General features: G+C 43.7%; 1 protein-coding gene across 3 annotated transcripts in view; it reads right to left on the minus strand.

Moving 5' to 3' along the window:
- The window catches only part of LOC108433047 (trichohyalin), a 318922-nt gene that overhangs the window by 248393 nt on the left and 57341 nt on the right, over nt 1–13188 (minus strand). For all 3 annotated transcript variants that reach the window (XM_017707316.2, XM_017707312.2, XM_017707314.2), the window contains one exon: nt 319–417. In XM_017707316.2, the coding sequence (XP_017562805.1) occupies nt 319–393 (75 nt within the window). In that variant the 5' untranslated portion in view covers nt 394–417. The remainder of the gene's footprint in view (nt 1–318; nt 418–13188) is intronic.

Here is a 13188-nt window from a genome sequence, read left to right on the forward strand (position 1 = left end):
TCATAAAACTAAAACAAAGAAAGAACCAAACAGAGACAAAACCATCGAAAACCATCTCTAGTTGCCACTAATCCTCCGCTGTTAATTTTACCCCCCTACTCATTTTTTGGTTACAAAAATAAAGTTCATGTATAATTTATTCTTTACCTCCACTCGCATTGTCTTTAAGGCGGATAGATTTACAGATACAAAAAAATAAATAAGATCTCACACAAAGATCAGTGCTGGCCTCCAATCAGTAGTGGCCACTGTTGTGAAGTGCAGCAGTGGAAACAGAGCACAGAAGGCTGCAGAGCAGCATTAACACGCTGCACTTACCTTAGCTGTAGCCTCCTGCTCAGACACAGACAGCTCTCTGAGCTGCTGCAGCAAGTCATCCTGACCGGCCTCCATCGTCCGAGTGTGATGACCAATACGCTGCAAAGAAAGAAAGATAGGTAGGTAGGACAGAAAGAGGGAGAAATGTGGCTAGGAGAGGAAGAAAACTGATGATGGATGAATTGTATTAAAGTCAGGCAAAACAGAGGCATCTGGAGCCATGCTGTTATGTGAGATGCTCATTCAGTGTCATATAACGTGGATTCATTAAGCCAGGCCTTGTGCCAGTGACTAACGACAAATGCGAGCAGCTTGATGGCCGTAAGCCGCTAAACTACCCTTATAGAGGAAAGATACTAACGGGGTCCTGGAGAACAAAATGAAAAATCGAGCTTGGCCGGATCATGGCCTTACCAACACATCACGCACCAAGGTGGCTCAAAGAGTGATCACTTATTGTCGTTTTTACTGTGATTGAATATATCTTTATATACAAAGTCAAATCAAAGAGCTGAGTGAGCTCACAGAGTGAAAGTGAGTGAGTATGTGTGGGAGAGAGAAAGAGAGGGCGAGAGAGAGGCAGTAGCCCATCACTGTTCAGCTTCAGGGATAAGGCACATGATAAGTGGACCAGCCTGAGACGAGTAAACAAATCAATCATGTGTGATAAGTGCTCTGGCTTTATCAGAGCCGGCCAAGGCATCCCACATTGGTCCTGCAAGCCTAGCACAGAATACTAACTGCAAGCAGTCCAGCAATGCGGACTCTGACGGTGACGGTGTGTACCCACATGCCAAAAACACCGGGAGCTATTTCAGTAAATCAAGCACAAACATAAGCCATTTATACTTTCCTTCCAAGAATTTGTTGACAACCGACAAGGTCTGTTTACTCTGAGTGCCATAGAGGCAATGATACTGCTGCCTGAGGTGAGCACAGCCTGCCTTCTTTAGGTCTCCTATAGGCCTCCTGTACTCATAGCCAGGGCCTGCTAGTGCTTTCAGAAGCTGTTACTCAGCCAGTACTTGCAACTTTTATGGAGGCATATCCTGAGTTGCAATAAATGTTGGGCATGTGACACACGTTAAGAGGTCAAGGGGCACAACACATGGAGGGTTTGCCTCCAGATAGGGCAGTAATTGAATCTTCTCTTATTCACTCTCAGGCCACACAAGCACTGCTGAAGTGCCAGAACCGCGTCTCCTGAAAGATTCGAATCGCTTTCAATCTTTTAGTTTTTTCCCAATTTATTACAATGCACTCTATAAAAAGGCTTTAATAGCAGAGATCAGTGACTGTCCTTAAAATGATTTGTAATGACAAAATTATTTTTGTTGCAGTCACGCTATAAAGCACCGGACATATAAAACTGCATACTGACACTTGAGACAATCATATGTAAAGATATTTATCAATTTATCTAATGCAGTAAGCATTTATTTGTTCGATACAAATAAACACAAACAAATAAATAATACACTGTGTGAATTCAATGAGTGATTTTATGAGGGTCAAGTCTCTCCTCAAGGAAGTTCAGTATTTGGAGAGGTTTATTCAAAAATGCTGCATATCCATCTGCAACAAATTTGAATATAAAGGGTTTCTGAAAAGATTCAAAGATTAGACTTCAATGGAAAACACTTTTTATTTAATAAGGTTGGTATTAATAATAATATAGCACTAATATTTCTAGTTTTGCACAGTAATATTTATTAATTTATTGTTTGAATGCCTATCAGTTGTAGTTTTAGCAGCCCAGAATGTCTCATCATACGTATAGCCACAGACCTGTTGAAAAAACATTCCAAGCGACTCCTCACAAAGATGCTTGAGAGTACACCAAGACTACTACTAGCCAAAAAAAAACAAGCTAAGAAGCTAGAATATGTGATCATATTTACAGTCACTCTGTAATTTTACATGTGTTAATTTACAGTTTAATATCTTCAGTTTTATTCTAAAATGAGTAAAGCAACTGGCTAGAAATGAATAAAATCTTTATAAGAATAGACTAAAATCAGAACTTAGTGTGTATGTATAAAATAAGCAGTGACTGAACTGTGTGTATATCTGTGATGTCACTTTCTTGTACAAAAAAAAAATCTAAGAATAATTCACTGCAGCATGATCCATCTGAATCCAAAGAATGCTGAATAATCATCTCTTAGTTATGAACAAATTCAAAAAATCTCTCTTAAATATAAACACATACATGTAGAACAGTAGAAGGGATGGGAGAAGGTTTTTAAGTCAGGGTGCGAAGATTTTAGGCAGGCTATATAAACAGCGTGACCGATGACATCATGCAATATCATTAGCTTCAGAGCATCACAACAAGCTATGATTAGCATATGACCATCTATACATATAAGTGGCGCATAAGACCACTGATACACATCCTCACCCTGCTCTTTTGCTCTGGGCGAACTTTATTCAAATGAACGGAGCAGCGACCAACCAGATTGTTCATATGTGGTATGAAAACCGACAGTCACATGGTGACAGTCTACAGTGTGAGGCAAATAATGATTAATAAAATGGAATTACGTTTTATTTTAAAACTTAAAAATAATGTAGTCAACATAACAATGAGCTGCTATGGGGCTCAAGACTGGCCTATTACTCTGCGCACACTTTCTCTCTTTGCACCGACCTCAGCCTGTTTGTGGTTTAGTGACACGCCCCCAAAGCAGATTCATCTCACTTTCATGAAAATACAGTAACTGCAGGTTTTGAAAACATATAAATGTAATATGCAAATACAAACTCAAAAACAAATGATTCTAAGTTTTCATTATTACTATTGTTTGCAATTTCAGTCCTGACATCTGGAGGTGCTGCAGCACCCGTAGCGCCCCAACTTCCCACGTCCCTGTGTAGAACAGTAAATGAGAAATTTGATGAAGAAAATGAACAGAAGACAAGCCTCAATAAATGAGAACCTTTCGAATATTTACATAGTTCAGAACTAATTATTCTGTGGGTGCAAATAAAGCACCACACAGATCCAGTGAAGTACTGTAAAAAAAAAAAACAGTGCAGGGGTTGGTTTTTTTGATTGCTGAATAACTTGAAGGTTGGTGTTCAATCCAGTCAAATAGCAGCACTTTTCCCACATGCTGATGGATGCCTACATGTTTTCAAAGCCACCAGTTGTTTAATTTGCATTTCTCCATTGCTTCTTCAGACAGTTCCTGACTTGGGAGAAGGACTGAAAAGAAATTCTAACTGACTATGACAATCAAACCAAATGGAATCCATACAGAATCAGCTATGCTAACATCTGAACTCACTGTCACACTCCGAACTCAGTACTAAACTCAATTTTACCTTACTGTGTAAAAGTCTATAATTGTTTAAATTACCACAGTAAGTGTGTTTATGCCTATAAAACCACTACATAACATTCAAAATGCACAAATAAACACAAATAGTAAAACATAACAGGAATAGTGCTCTCCAGCCATTCCAGGGATTTGTTAAATTCCTTGAGACTAATTTAATGAAGTACGTATTAGATGATTAATGTTAATGCTGTTAATGCTGGGCTTCCCTGAGCAGAAAGGGTTAAGCTCACACACATAAAATCACAAAGTGTTTATTGTTTATTTGCATTTATTCTAATACTTTTGAATAAACACAAACACATTCTTACTGCCCAGATAAATAGGTTTAAATGTCATTTCCCCTTGTAAATGTATCTCATCTTACACTGCAGATGTAGACGTTTCTATTAGCGCTCGTGCTCTAATTACCTCCATTCTGACCTGCTGGCAGAAATCATGCTGCAAGTATCTGATAACTCTGGATAAGCTGAAGTGGCCATGTGTTCCCTTGACAATATTAACATTTGAATTTGTTTAATTTCTTATGTCTCTGCTAATTATCATCATCTAATATAGGACCTATATGCTACATTTAAAGTCATGTTGTGTAAAATTAAACATAAAATATACACATTTTGATAGAAATAATCATGTTTTCACCACAAACGTTATTTTTGTAGAGACGTTGGTCCGTCTTAGACAGAACTGAGAATCTATTTAGATAATCTGAAATGAAATAGATCACGCTAATCAAATATAGGCTGTGATAGCACAAGAACAACAGCCTACACTTGGAAGCTGGCCTTGTTCTGAGCGTCATTAACAGTCGGAAATGTAGATAAGCTTCTCATTCATGGAGAAAATTTCAGACAGGCTTTACTTCTACATTCAAATCTTTTAAGGAGTGAATATGGAATTCCTAAGCTAATAAAGGCTGTAAAGGAAAAGTGAAGCTATTACGTATTTCTCATAAAGTATTCTCATATATGCAACAATAAATTTCCTTTAATTGTAGTCTACAAAAATAAGAGAATAAGAGTTTTGTTCAGACCTTCACTGTATGTATTTTGGCATCCTTAAAGGAAAACAGTAGCATGCTTTAAATTGCTTGGGTGCCTTAAAAAGTTCAAAGGAGAAAACTCAGAATGCTGCACGACTCTTCCCTCCTCCCTGAAAGCCGGCTGTGCTCTGCTGGACGTCTCAGGCCAGAATTTTGCTGAGTCAAACCAGCCTTAGCACTTGTATGACACAGCATTTAAACTACTGTTCATCCCTTCTTTTCCTCTTTTAAATCTTATGTTTTTACCTGTGTTTTTTACCTGCAGAAGAAAGTGAGCAGAAGCCTGTTGAGGTATTTTAAGGTTTTAATCTCCCTTCTTAGTTGAAGTATATTTGGAAACACTTTGTTCTCTTTGGTTTATCATCACCTTCACAAAAGTAAAGGAACAGTAAATGATGCAGATACAAAGTGGCTTTTAAACAGTTACACATAAATAGAGCAAGTAAACAGAGCAAAGACAGCTGAAGTTGTGCATAAAGTCATAGCCACGTTCTGACCACAGTTTATAAATATTTTTGGTAGCATTTTTTTTTCAACATAGTATTATTTTTCCATTTTAAAATAAATATTAAATTGTCATAAAGAATGGAATTAATTACATTTTAAACAGGATTTTTCTCAAACCACCAATCCAAGATCCCAAGGTTACAGTATTCAAAGACACTCTGCAAATATTCAACATCTCACCCGCTCATCAGCATGCAAGTGAATAATGAAATGTCTCCTCTGCATAATTAAGACGGTGGCTTAATGCCGATTTAAAAAAATTATAATTACAAAATTTAAAAAAGGCAGTGCCGTAAATTACACTGCGCCAACGTATAAGACAAACGAAGCCACGTCTTACAACGAAATTACCCGACGAATTAAGCAGACGCAGGATAATGATCTTGGTGCTTTAATTAACAGGGGCTTTAGCAAGACCTCAAAGCAAAAGACGGTGCAAAAGATGGAACTGGCATCGTGCAGTCACAAGGACAAGAACCACGGTTCCTGGTCAGAAAACGCCATCAGCGCCTTCCTGAAGCCCATGTGCTGGCACAGGCAGTTCCCAAACTGCAGCAAGCCGTTGTCAATTAGTACACAGAGGGATGCACATTGAGGCTCAAGAGGTTTGACTCCCCAATGGATGGTGCCTCAGTGACACTAGGGCACTGAAGACGGAAAGGTAGGTCCAACATCTTTGATGCCAACCCTGTCACAGTCGCGCTGTCCACAATGAGAAAATATCTCCACACACACCATATGGAACTGGCAACTCCTGGCAGTGAGAACAAAAAAGTGGACAGGATCCGCTCTGTTAAAGAAAGAGGCCTTGAGGGGGGAAAAAATCATCAAGCAAAAAATCTTACATCTCCAGGCTAGACTGAACACCACGACAGTGAGAAACCCCCTTTTTCTTCCTCCACCACGCGTTTTCTCGCCGCTTTGTCTCTGCAACAACGTGTCACATTAAGCAGAGATCAAGTATGCAAAACGGACGGGTGATTACAATAAGCCAAGCCAGCACAAAGGCAGGAGGAGGCAGGCGGCATGCAGATGGGTCGGACGGCGGGAAGTGCCCGGGCTGATGCTCTCGGTGCTGGGATGGTGCCGATGACGGTGCTGGGTAGGACGGTGCTGGCATCCGTGGGTGCCTGTGCCGAGTGTATACACGCACATGCCTTTACATTCCCTCTTGAAGCTGGCTCTCTCTCCCCCACCTCTCCTTCTCACTCTCTCTCTCTCCTTCTCCTCCTCTCTCTCAAGCCACCATCACCACTGACTCCAGAGTTACTCCAGCAGAGGAAGAAGAAACACTGCCCATTCTCCAGAGGGGTACACGCACTGAGCCAAGTGGGCAAGGCGGCGGTGGGGCAGGGCGGCAGAGAAGTTGAACCTTCCCCCAGACTGAAAAGGGGAGGGGGTGGTGGTGGTTTGAGGAAAGTGGTGGTGGTGGGGGGTGGGGGGGGGGGGGGTGGTTGACTGCATTTAAACTAGCGCCCAATTTTGCTTTCCGTGTTTGCGTTAATTAATTCGTCTGGCTGTTGTTTTTGAAAATTAGCTTCTGCCTCGGCCCCCTTTGAAGAGGGGGGAATTATGTGCCCCCTTTTCCTCCTCCCTACCACCCCCTGCAGCAGGCAGGCTTTCCCACCCAACGACAGGACATGGCCACCAGCCCTTTGTGAGGACACAGTGCAATACTTGTTTTGTATGGGAATGGTGTGTGCCTGTCGCCCCGTGCCAGCTTGGAGAGGAGGAGAGAGGAAGCGAACAGAGGGCAAAAAAAAGAATAAAAAACCTCTTTGTAAGTTATGGGAACACTCGGAGACAGACGCAGGCACTCATAAATTATACGCTTCATTTGCATATTCCTGGCATAAGACATTATGCAAATAGAAGTCAATTTGCATAATGGATTCCTCTTGTTGCCTCAGTTGCCTCATGCTCCTTTTTATTTAATAATAATAATAAAAAAAACAAAAGAGCGAGAAAAGTGGGAGGAATGCCGCATTCAACCCTACAAAGCTGTGCGCCAACACCCTGAACACATTTGCTGCTGTTGCCAGAATGCTAACTCGAACAAAATTAGCCTGAAAAAAAGAAAAGTGGAGGATTTCACTCAAAACCAATGAGACCAGAAAACCTGAGCAGCGTAATGCACAAAATAAGAGTGATAAGAGAGAGAAGAAAGAGGTCTGCTGGTACGCAAGTGTACAGTACGTGTGTGTGCGCGAGCGAGTTTCTCGCCATTAATGAATCTGTATTGCCTTTCCCATTTGCATGTTTGGCTGCCTAACTAATTAACAGCAGTGGGTAGAATCTGTTCGGGGGTGGGTGTGTGTGTGTGGGGGGGGGGGGGGGGGGGGGGGGGCTTGTTATTAAATAATTAAAAGCAGCTTGGTCTTTCGTTTTCAACCTCATAAGCTCCTCCAAACAGCGTAATACACACACAAACACACATGCACACAAACACACCAAAAAAGACGGAATGATAGAAAGCAGCAAGGGCACAATAATTATTTAATCAACTATGACAGACACTACTAATACAAGCTAATTTAGAGAAAGCTTTCGCGCGAACACTAATCACAGAAGACAAAAGATAATTAAGCGCGCAGACAACAGACACCGCGCAATTACAAAAATCGCAACGCAATTATACGCCATTGTTGTTTCAACTTTTTTCCCATGAAATAAACACTGAAGATCTCCTAAAGTCTAAACCAGACTAATTAAAAACAACTTTCTGAAATTGGAGTAAGGAGGTGACCAGAATGAGTGTGTGTCAGATTATACTGTGCAAAACAGTGAGTGGCAAAACAGAAAGAAAGCCGGAGAAGGAGGGCAAGAGAGTGAGAAAGAACGGGAGGGAGAAAGAGGGAGGAGAAGGGTATAGATAGAAAAAAGAAAGGGGGTGGGAGGTGGATGCAAGGAGGACTTTGATTATTTATAACAAAATGCCATTGCAACATCCTGCGGAGGGATCAGACAGCAAAACGTCAACTGCGATCAGCTATAGTCCAATAAGCAGCCTCAGCTCCTTCCCAGTGTGTACAAGTGGTGCAAGGGCACTCCTCTCCCAGGTCTCCTCCACTTTAACAGGAGCACCGGCTGCAAGGCTCTCTGCCAGTCCATCGGTGCCAGCGTGCAGGAGGCGAGGGGGCGAGGCGAGGCGGACAGGCGGGCGATGCCAGGGCGGGGGAAGGGCAAGGGGCGGGGAACGCGGGACAAGGGGCGCGGGGCACGGAGCTGGTGGCAGAGGAAACACGTTAAGCGCAATTCATCGGCTTTTAGAATCAATTAACCCGCATGTTAATTAATGTCAAGCTTATAGAACAAAAAGTATGGGGGTGTGGTGGGGGGTGGGTGGAGGGAGAGCTGAAAGAGACAGAGGGGAGGGTGTAAAACGAAGAGAGAGAGAGAGGGAGAAAAAGAGAGAGGAAAGGGGGTGGGCGAGCAAGAGAAACAAGCTGCGAATGCGGATGATGGCAGGGAAAAGCTGGCACAGTGCCATCCATTCAGAAGTAGCACCAAGGCAGACTGGCGTTCGTTCTCAGTCGGTAGGCGGGTAGACGTACCGAAGAAACCAAGGGACCCGCGCCATTTGGTTCAAACTGGCAAAAAAAAAAAAACAAGTTTTTTTTTTAAGCGACTGGTATATCGCCACTGTCGGACATAGGAAAGCCGGTGGGGGGGTTCTTCCCCAAACTCGAGCTCAAAGCCAATAGATAAACGAAGACGAAACCATCTGGCATGCGTGATTACTAAAGAACCGTGGATGTCAAGAACAGAATTTAAGTGCGGTTACAAGTTAAGAGGGACTGCCTGGCATCGTGGCGGGGTGGGGGAGACCTTGGGAGTTCTTCGTCGGGACAGAAGGTGATGCCAACGTAATGGATGCTGAACAGCTGAAACGCATGTCTTCGTGGGATGGAAGGGGCGCGAGGATTACAAAGACTGCATGGGCACCATCATGGAGAAAGTTGCTGTGGGTGGCGCTATCCTGAAAGTGGCAAAAGGAGGTGGGACAAAAGAAAGCACCTCCCTCCTTCGTCCTCTCTCCACTCTCTTTCCCCATGCCAGGCAGGCAGGCAGCCAGCCAGCTAGGCAGTAGACGCCATGCCAACGTCCTTGCTGCCAGCTGTGGCACGGCCGCAGAAGACGGGGCGGCTTCGCGCACCACCTTTTGCAGCGACCGTGTTTTACGGATTTGCGGCAACATCTCGTTTTTTGAGAGACGCCAGGGCAGAGGGCCAACGCGGTCCCCATGTCTATCAAACAGGATGCCAGGAACATTTGCGGTGGCATCTGTCACAGAAAGATGGAGGAGCTGCGGGGATTGTAAATGGAGACCAAGAGAAACAACAACGTGCCCGTCGCGGGTCGGTTGGCAAAGATAAGGAGAATCAAGAACAAACAAAGACAGTGGCGCGGCGTTGTTGACTAATTAAACACACAAAAGTTTATGCTGGTAATTAGCGCGACGGATTCAACGAAGGGAACGGGGTGGATTACAAACAAAATGCCAAAAAAAGACAAAACAAAACAAAAGCGGCGAGCTTCTGTATGAAAGGGGAGGGTTGTGAAGCGGGTTCCTTTTTTGTGCCAACCCCCCAGCCACCCCCCACCACCACAACCACCCACATCTCTATAACCACACAATTTTTCTCCACACAAACCTTCACCTCTTGACAAGCCGCCTGCCAGCCACAGTGGTGGGGAACATCTACCATGGGCACTGCTGCTTCAGACACTGCCAATCTACCAATCGCTTGCTTGCAGCAAGAGAGGAGGGACCAAGAAAGGACCTGAGGGACTGTGCCAAGGGCTCAACAGCAGCTGTTTACAAAAGCCACAAAAAAAGGGAAAGAGCGAAAATCAGCAAACATGGGGATGCATACTAATGAACTGCCACATAAAATTATAATCAGCCAGACAGACGGGAATTCATTTACGCTTTTCTTTCTTAACGAACCGTTAATTATTCGTTTCATTAAGATGAAAATCGCGGCTCATGTTCGGGCTGCTATGCGTGCGGATTTTGGATAGTCGAGATCAACTTTTTGAATGGTGTGGTGGGGAAAAGAGAAAAGAAAAGCAAAAAAAGACCCTGAAAGCATGAAACTCTACCTTAGCAGCAAGAATAGCTATGACAGAGAGGTAGGCAGGCAGGCAAGGGAAGCAAGCGTGTATGTGATTTATCTACATTCACAGCAATCACCAGGGAGATGAATGGCTCAGGCTGTAGTCTCTGTACATCGTCTACCAGTATGAGAGACAGGAGAGGGGGACGCCACACAGACAACTGCCATCCAAGAACTTGGTGGAAGGGCACAGAAGGCAGAGGGACAAGTCTGCGGCCACAATGCCAAACACTTTTGGGAGGCGGAACCCACCCCTTCAACCAGTCTGTAACTCCGCCAAACAGAGCAGGGGGGCTGTGGGAACATTTTCAGCACCCCACTTTTTTGCCCCCCCACCCCCACACCCTCCTTGCCACCCAATCAAGAAACTACCAAACTCCTCCCGTTCCTTTTGTTTTTGTTTCGGGGTACACCGTCCGTCACAGATGCACTACAGACAGTACCAACTGTTCCAGGGTGCCGGTCTTCGTACTTCTCAGATTCGGGGAGAGCCACAACGTTTCCCGCACGGTCTGCGGGCATCGGGCACAGAGCCAAGGACGGGCGCTGCCGGGATGGGAAGGATGGGATCATTTCGCTGAAACCCAACTGTCATTTGTTAAAACGCACGGCAACAATTAAAACGGCAATTAGCGTGGCGGATGGAGTCTCGTCAACTTATGATAATCAAGAGTGGATAGCCCAAACTTTTCCTTCCGGTTCTTCATCCTCTTGGATTTTTGTTGGACAAGGGACACGGTTGTGGAATATGAATAATTGAAGAAGTCATCCAAAGGGAGGGATTATAAGATCTTTGTGCTTCCTACACTGCCTTGGCATAACCTCTAAGATGACACAGCCAAGGCTGCCACCAGGATGGGCTGGGCAGATGGTGGCATCTTTTGGGGCATCTTCGCCACCGTCGCTTAATACGCGTTCATTATAAATACAATTAACGTTTTAATTTGCGAGTCTTGCTGTGGTTTACTTCTTTTTTTTTTCTTTTTTTTTTTTAATCTTCGCCGCGGAATATATGTGGATATTATAACCGTTTGGAGCTAATGAGGTCTGGATGATCTGCCTTTATTTTAATTCCACTAGGGATGTTAATTGCGCCTCGTCTTCATTACACAAATGGATTACAAAAAGAAGGAAAAAAAAGAGACTGTTGGCAGAGAAAAGGAGGGAGAGAGAGGGGGAGAAAGGGGGGAGACAGGAGGGAAAGAAAGGGAGAATATTTTCCTTCCCTCTCTATAAGCCAGCGTTCACATAATGCCACACTACATGCAAACAAGCAGAGAAAAGCTACTGCAATGCTTGGCAATGCTAGTCTCTTCCAAGTCCTCCCCTGGAAAACCGTGTCTGTCTCTCGTCTCTCTCCCTGCTCACTGCAGCCACATCTTTCAAATGCCAAGGAGCACAGCTTTAACTGCATGTGGATCTTACAAAACGTGGTCAAGAGAAACCCTGCCTGGAATTTAATTTCTGTCGATTGGATATTACCATCGTTATTAAAGTGATTAGTCTTCTCGTGTTATTAGGGTTGAGATTTGTTTCAGTGATGTCGTTGGCGGGCAAAGCGGAATGGAGAAGAGACAACAGGAGAGACTGTGGCGGGGCACCGGCTAATGTCCTCTGTGCTTAATCATCGTACAGCAGAATGGTTTTATGCATATTTCATTTGCATATCATTAAATCGCTAAGGCACACTGGCAACTGGCAGCGGAGAGCGGGGAGCGGCAAACGGAGGAGCACAAAGTGTAAAAAAAAAAAAAAAAAAAGGAAAGAGCGACTCATTATGCGATGGCAATCTTCAAAGCTGCGCGCCTGCTTTCCGGCAACCTGCCAATTCGTTTTAATTCAACGTTAATTAAAAAAAGTGGGTGCGCTCAACCTTTCAAACGCGGATTAATTGAACATCGTCCAATCTGAGGAGCATGAACACTTTATGCGTACAGCGAATGTGTGTAAATTACGTGGATACATTTATTGAACATATTAATAGGATAAAATTAATACTGAAGATCACTGAATAACCTGTTTTTTCCACAGAAAAAGGATTATATCTATTTTTTATGTTGTTTTTCTGAATTATTTTTTATCATCAGCGAGGATGAACTGTTTTGCACATTTTGACTAGTGGATGCTATTTATCCGAAAATTATGCTTCTGACGGAGCCTGCGGGCGTTTTATTTTTGTACCGCAATTCGGATAAAGCCGACATTTTGTTAACGAAAAGTTGAAAGGGAGCGGACGTGAGCGGGGGCTGGCACCAGGGATGGCAGGATCGGAGGGCAGCAAGCTGGGAGCTGGCGGAACAGGGCACGGGGAGAAGCGTGGGAATTGCCAGGGGCATTCTGTCACAGCCTTTCATATTGTTTCTCCATGAGAAAAGTAGAAACAAACGCACACCTCGCCCACATGTAACCCGACGCCCAATTGGCTCCCTGGCCTACGAAGCAGATTGTGTGCATAATTGATGCATATATTAGTTCGCCTGCCTGGACTCTGATTGCCTGTATTAAATCATTAGGAACGATTAATTCTTTGTTTCTGATTCAGAGTGCCCGCTGTCTCCCCCTTCTTCTGTCTGGCACACTGTCCTTTTTAGAGGAGCACAAGGGGAGCATTGTTGGCTCCTGACACACACAGAAACACACACTCAGAGTACATGCATGTACAAATTACACAGACTGTGGTCAGTCATACCCTCTCAAGCTGCTGCCTAATTAACCATGATGAATGAACAAAACAAAAGACAATGAAAAATACATTCATCTGTTAGACTATACACATTTTCTAATCCAAGTGTGGTATGAAATCTGTAATATTTACTAAACAAAAAGGTACAAAAGAAAACATACCCGAAATAAGTCC

The sequence above is a fragment of the Pygocentrus nattereri genome, chromosome 15, assembly GCF_015220715.1.
Source record: "Pygocentrus nattereri isolate fPygNat1 chromosome 15, fPygNat1.pri, whole genome shotgun sequence".
Lineage (NCBI taxonomy): Eukaryota > Metazoa > Chordata > Actinopteri > Characiformes > Serrasalmidae > Pygocentrus > Pygocentrus nattereri.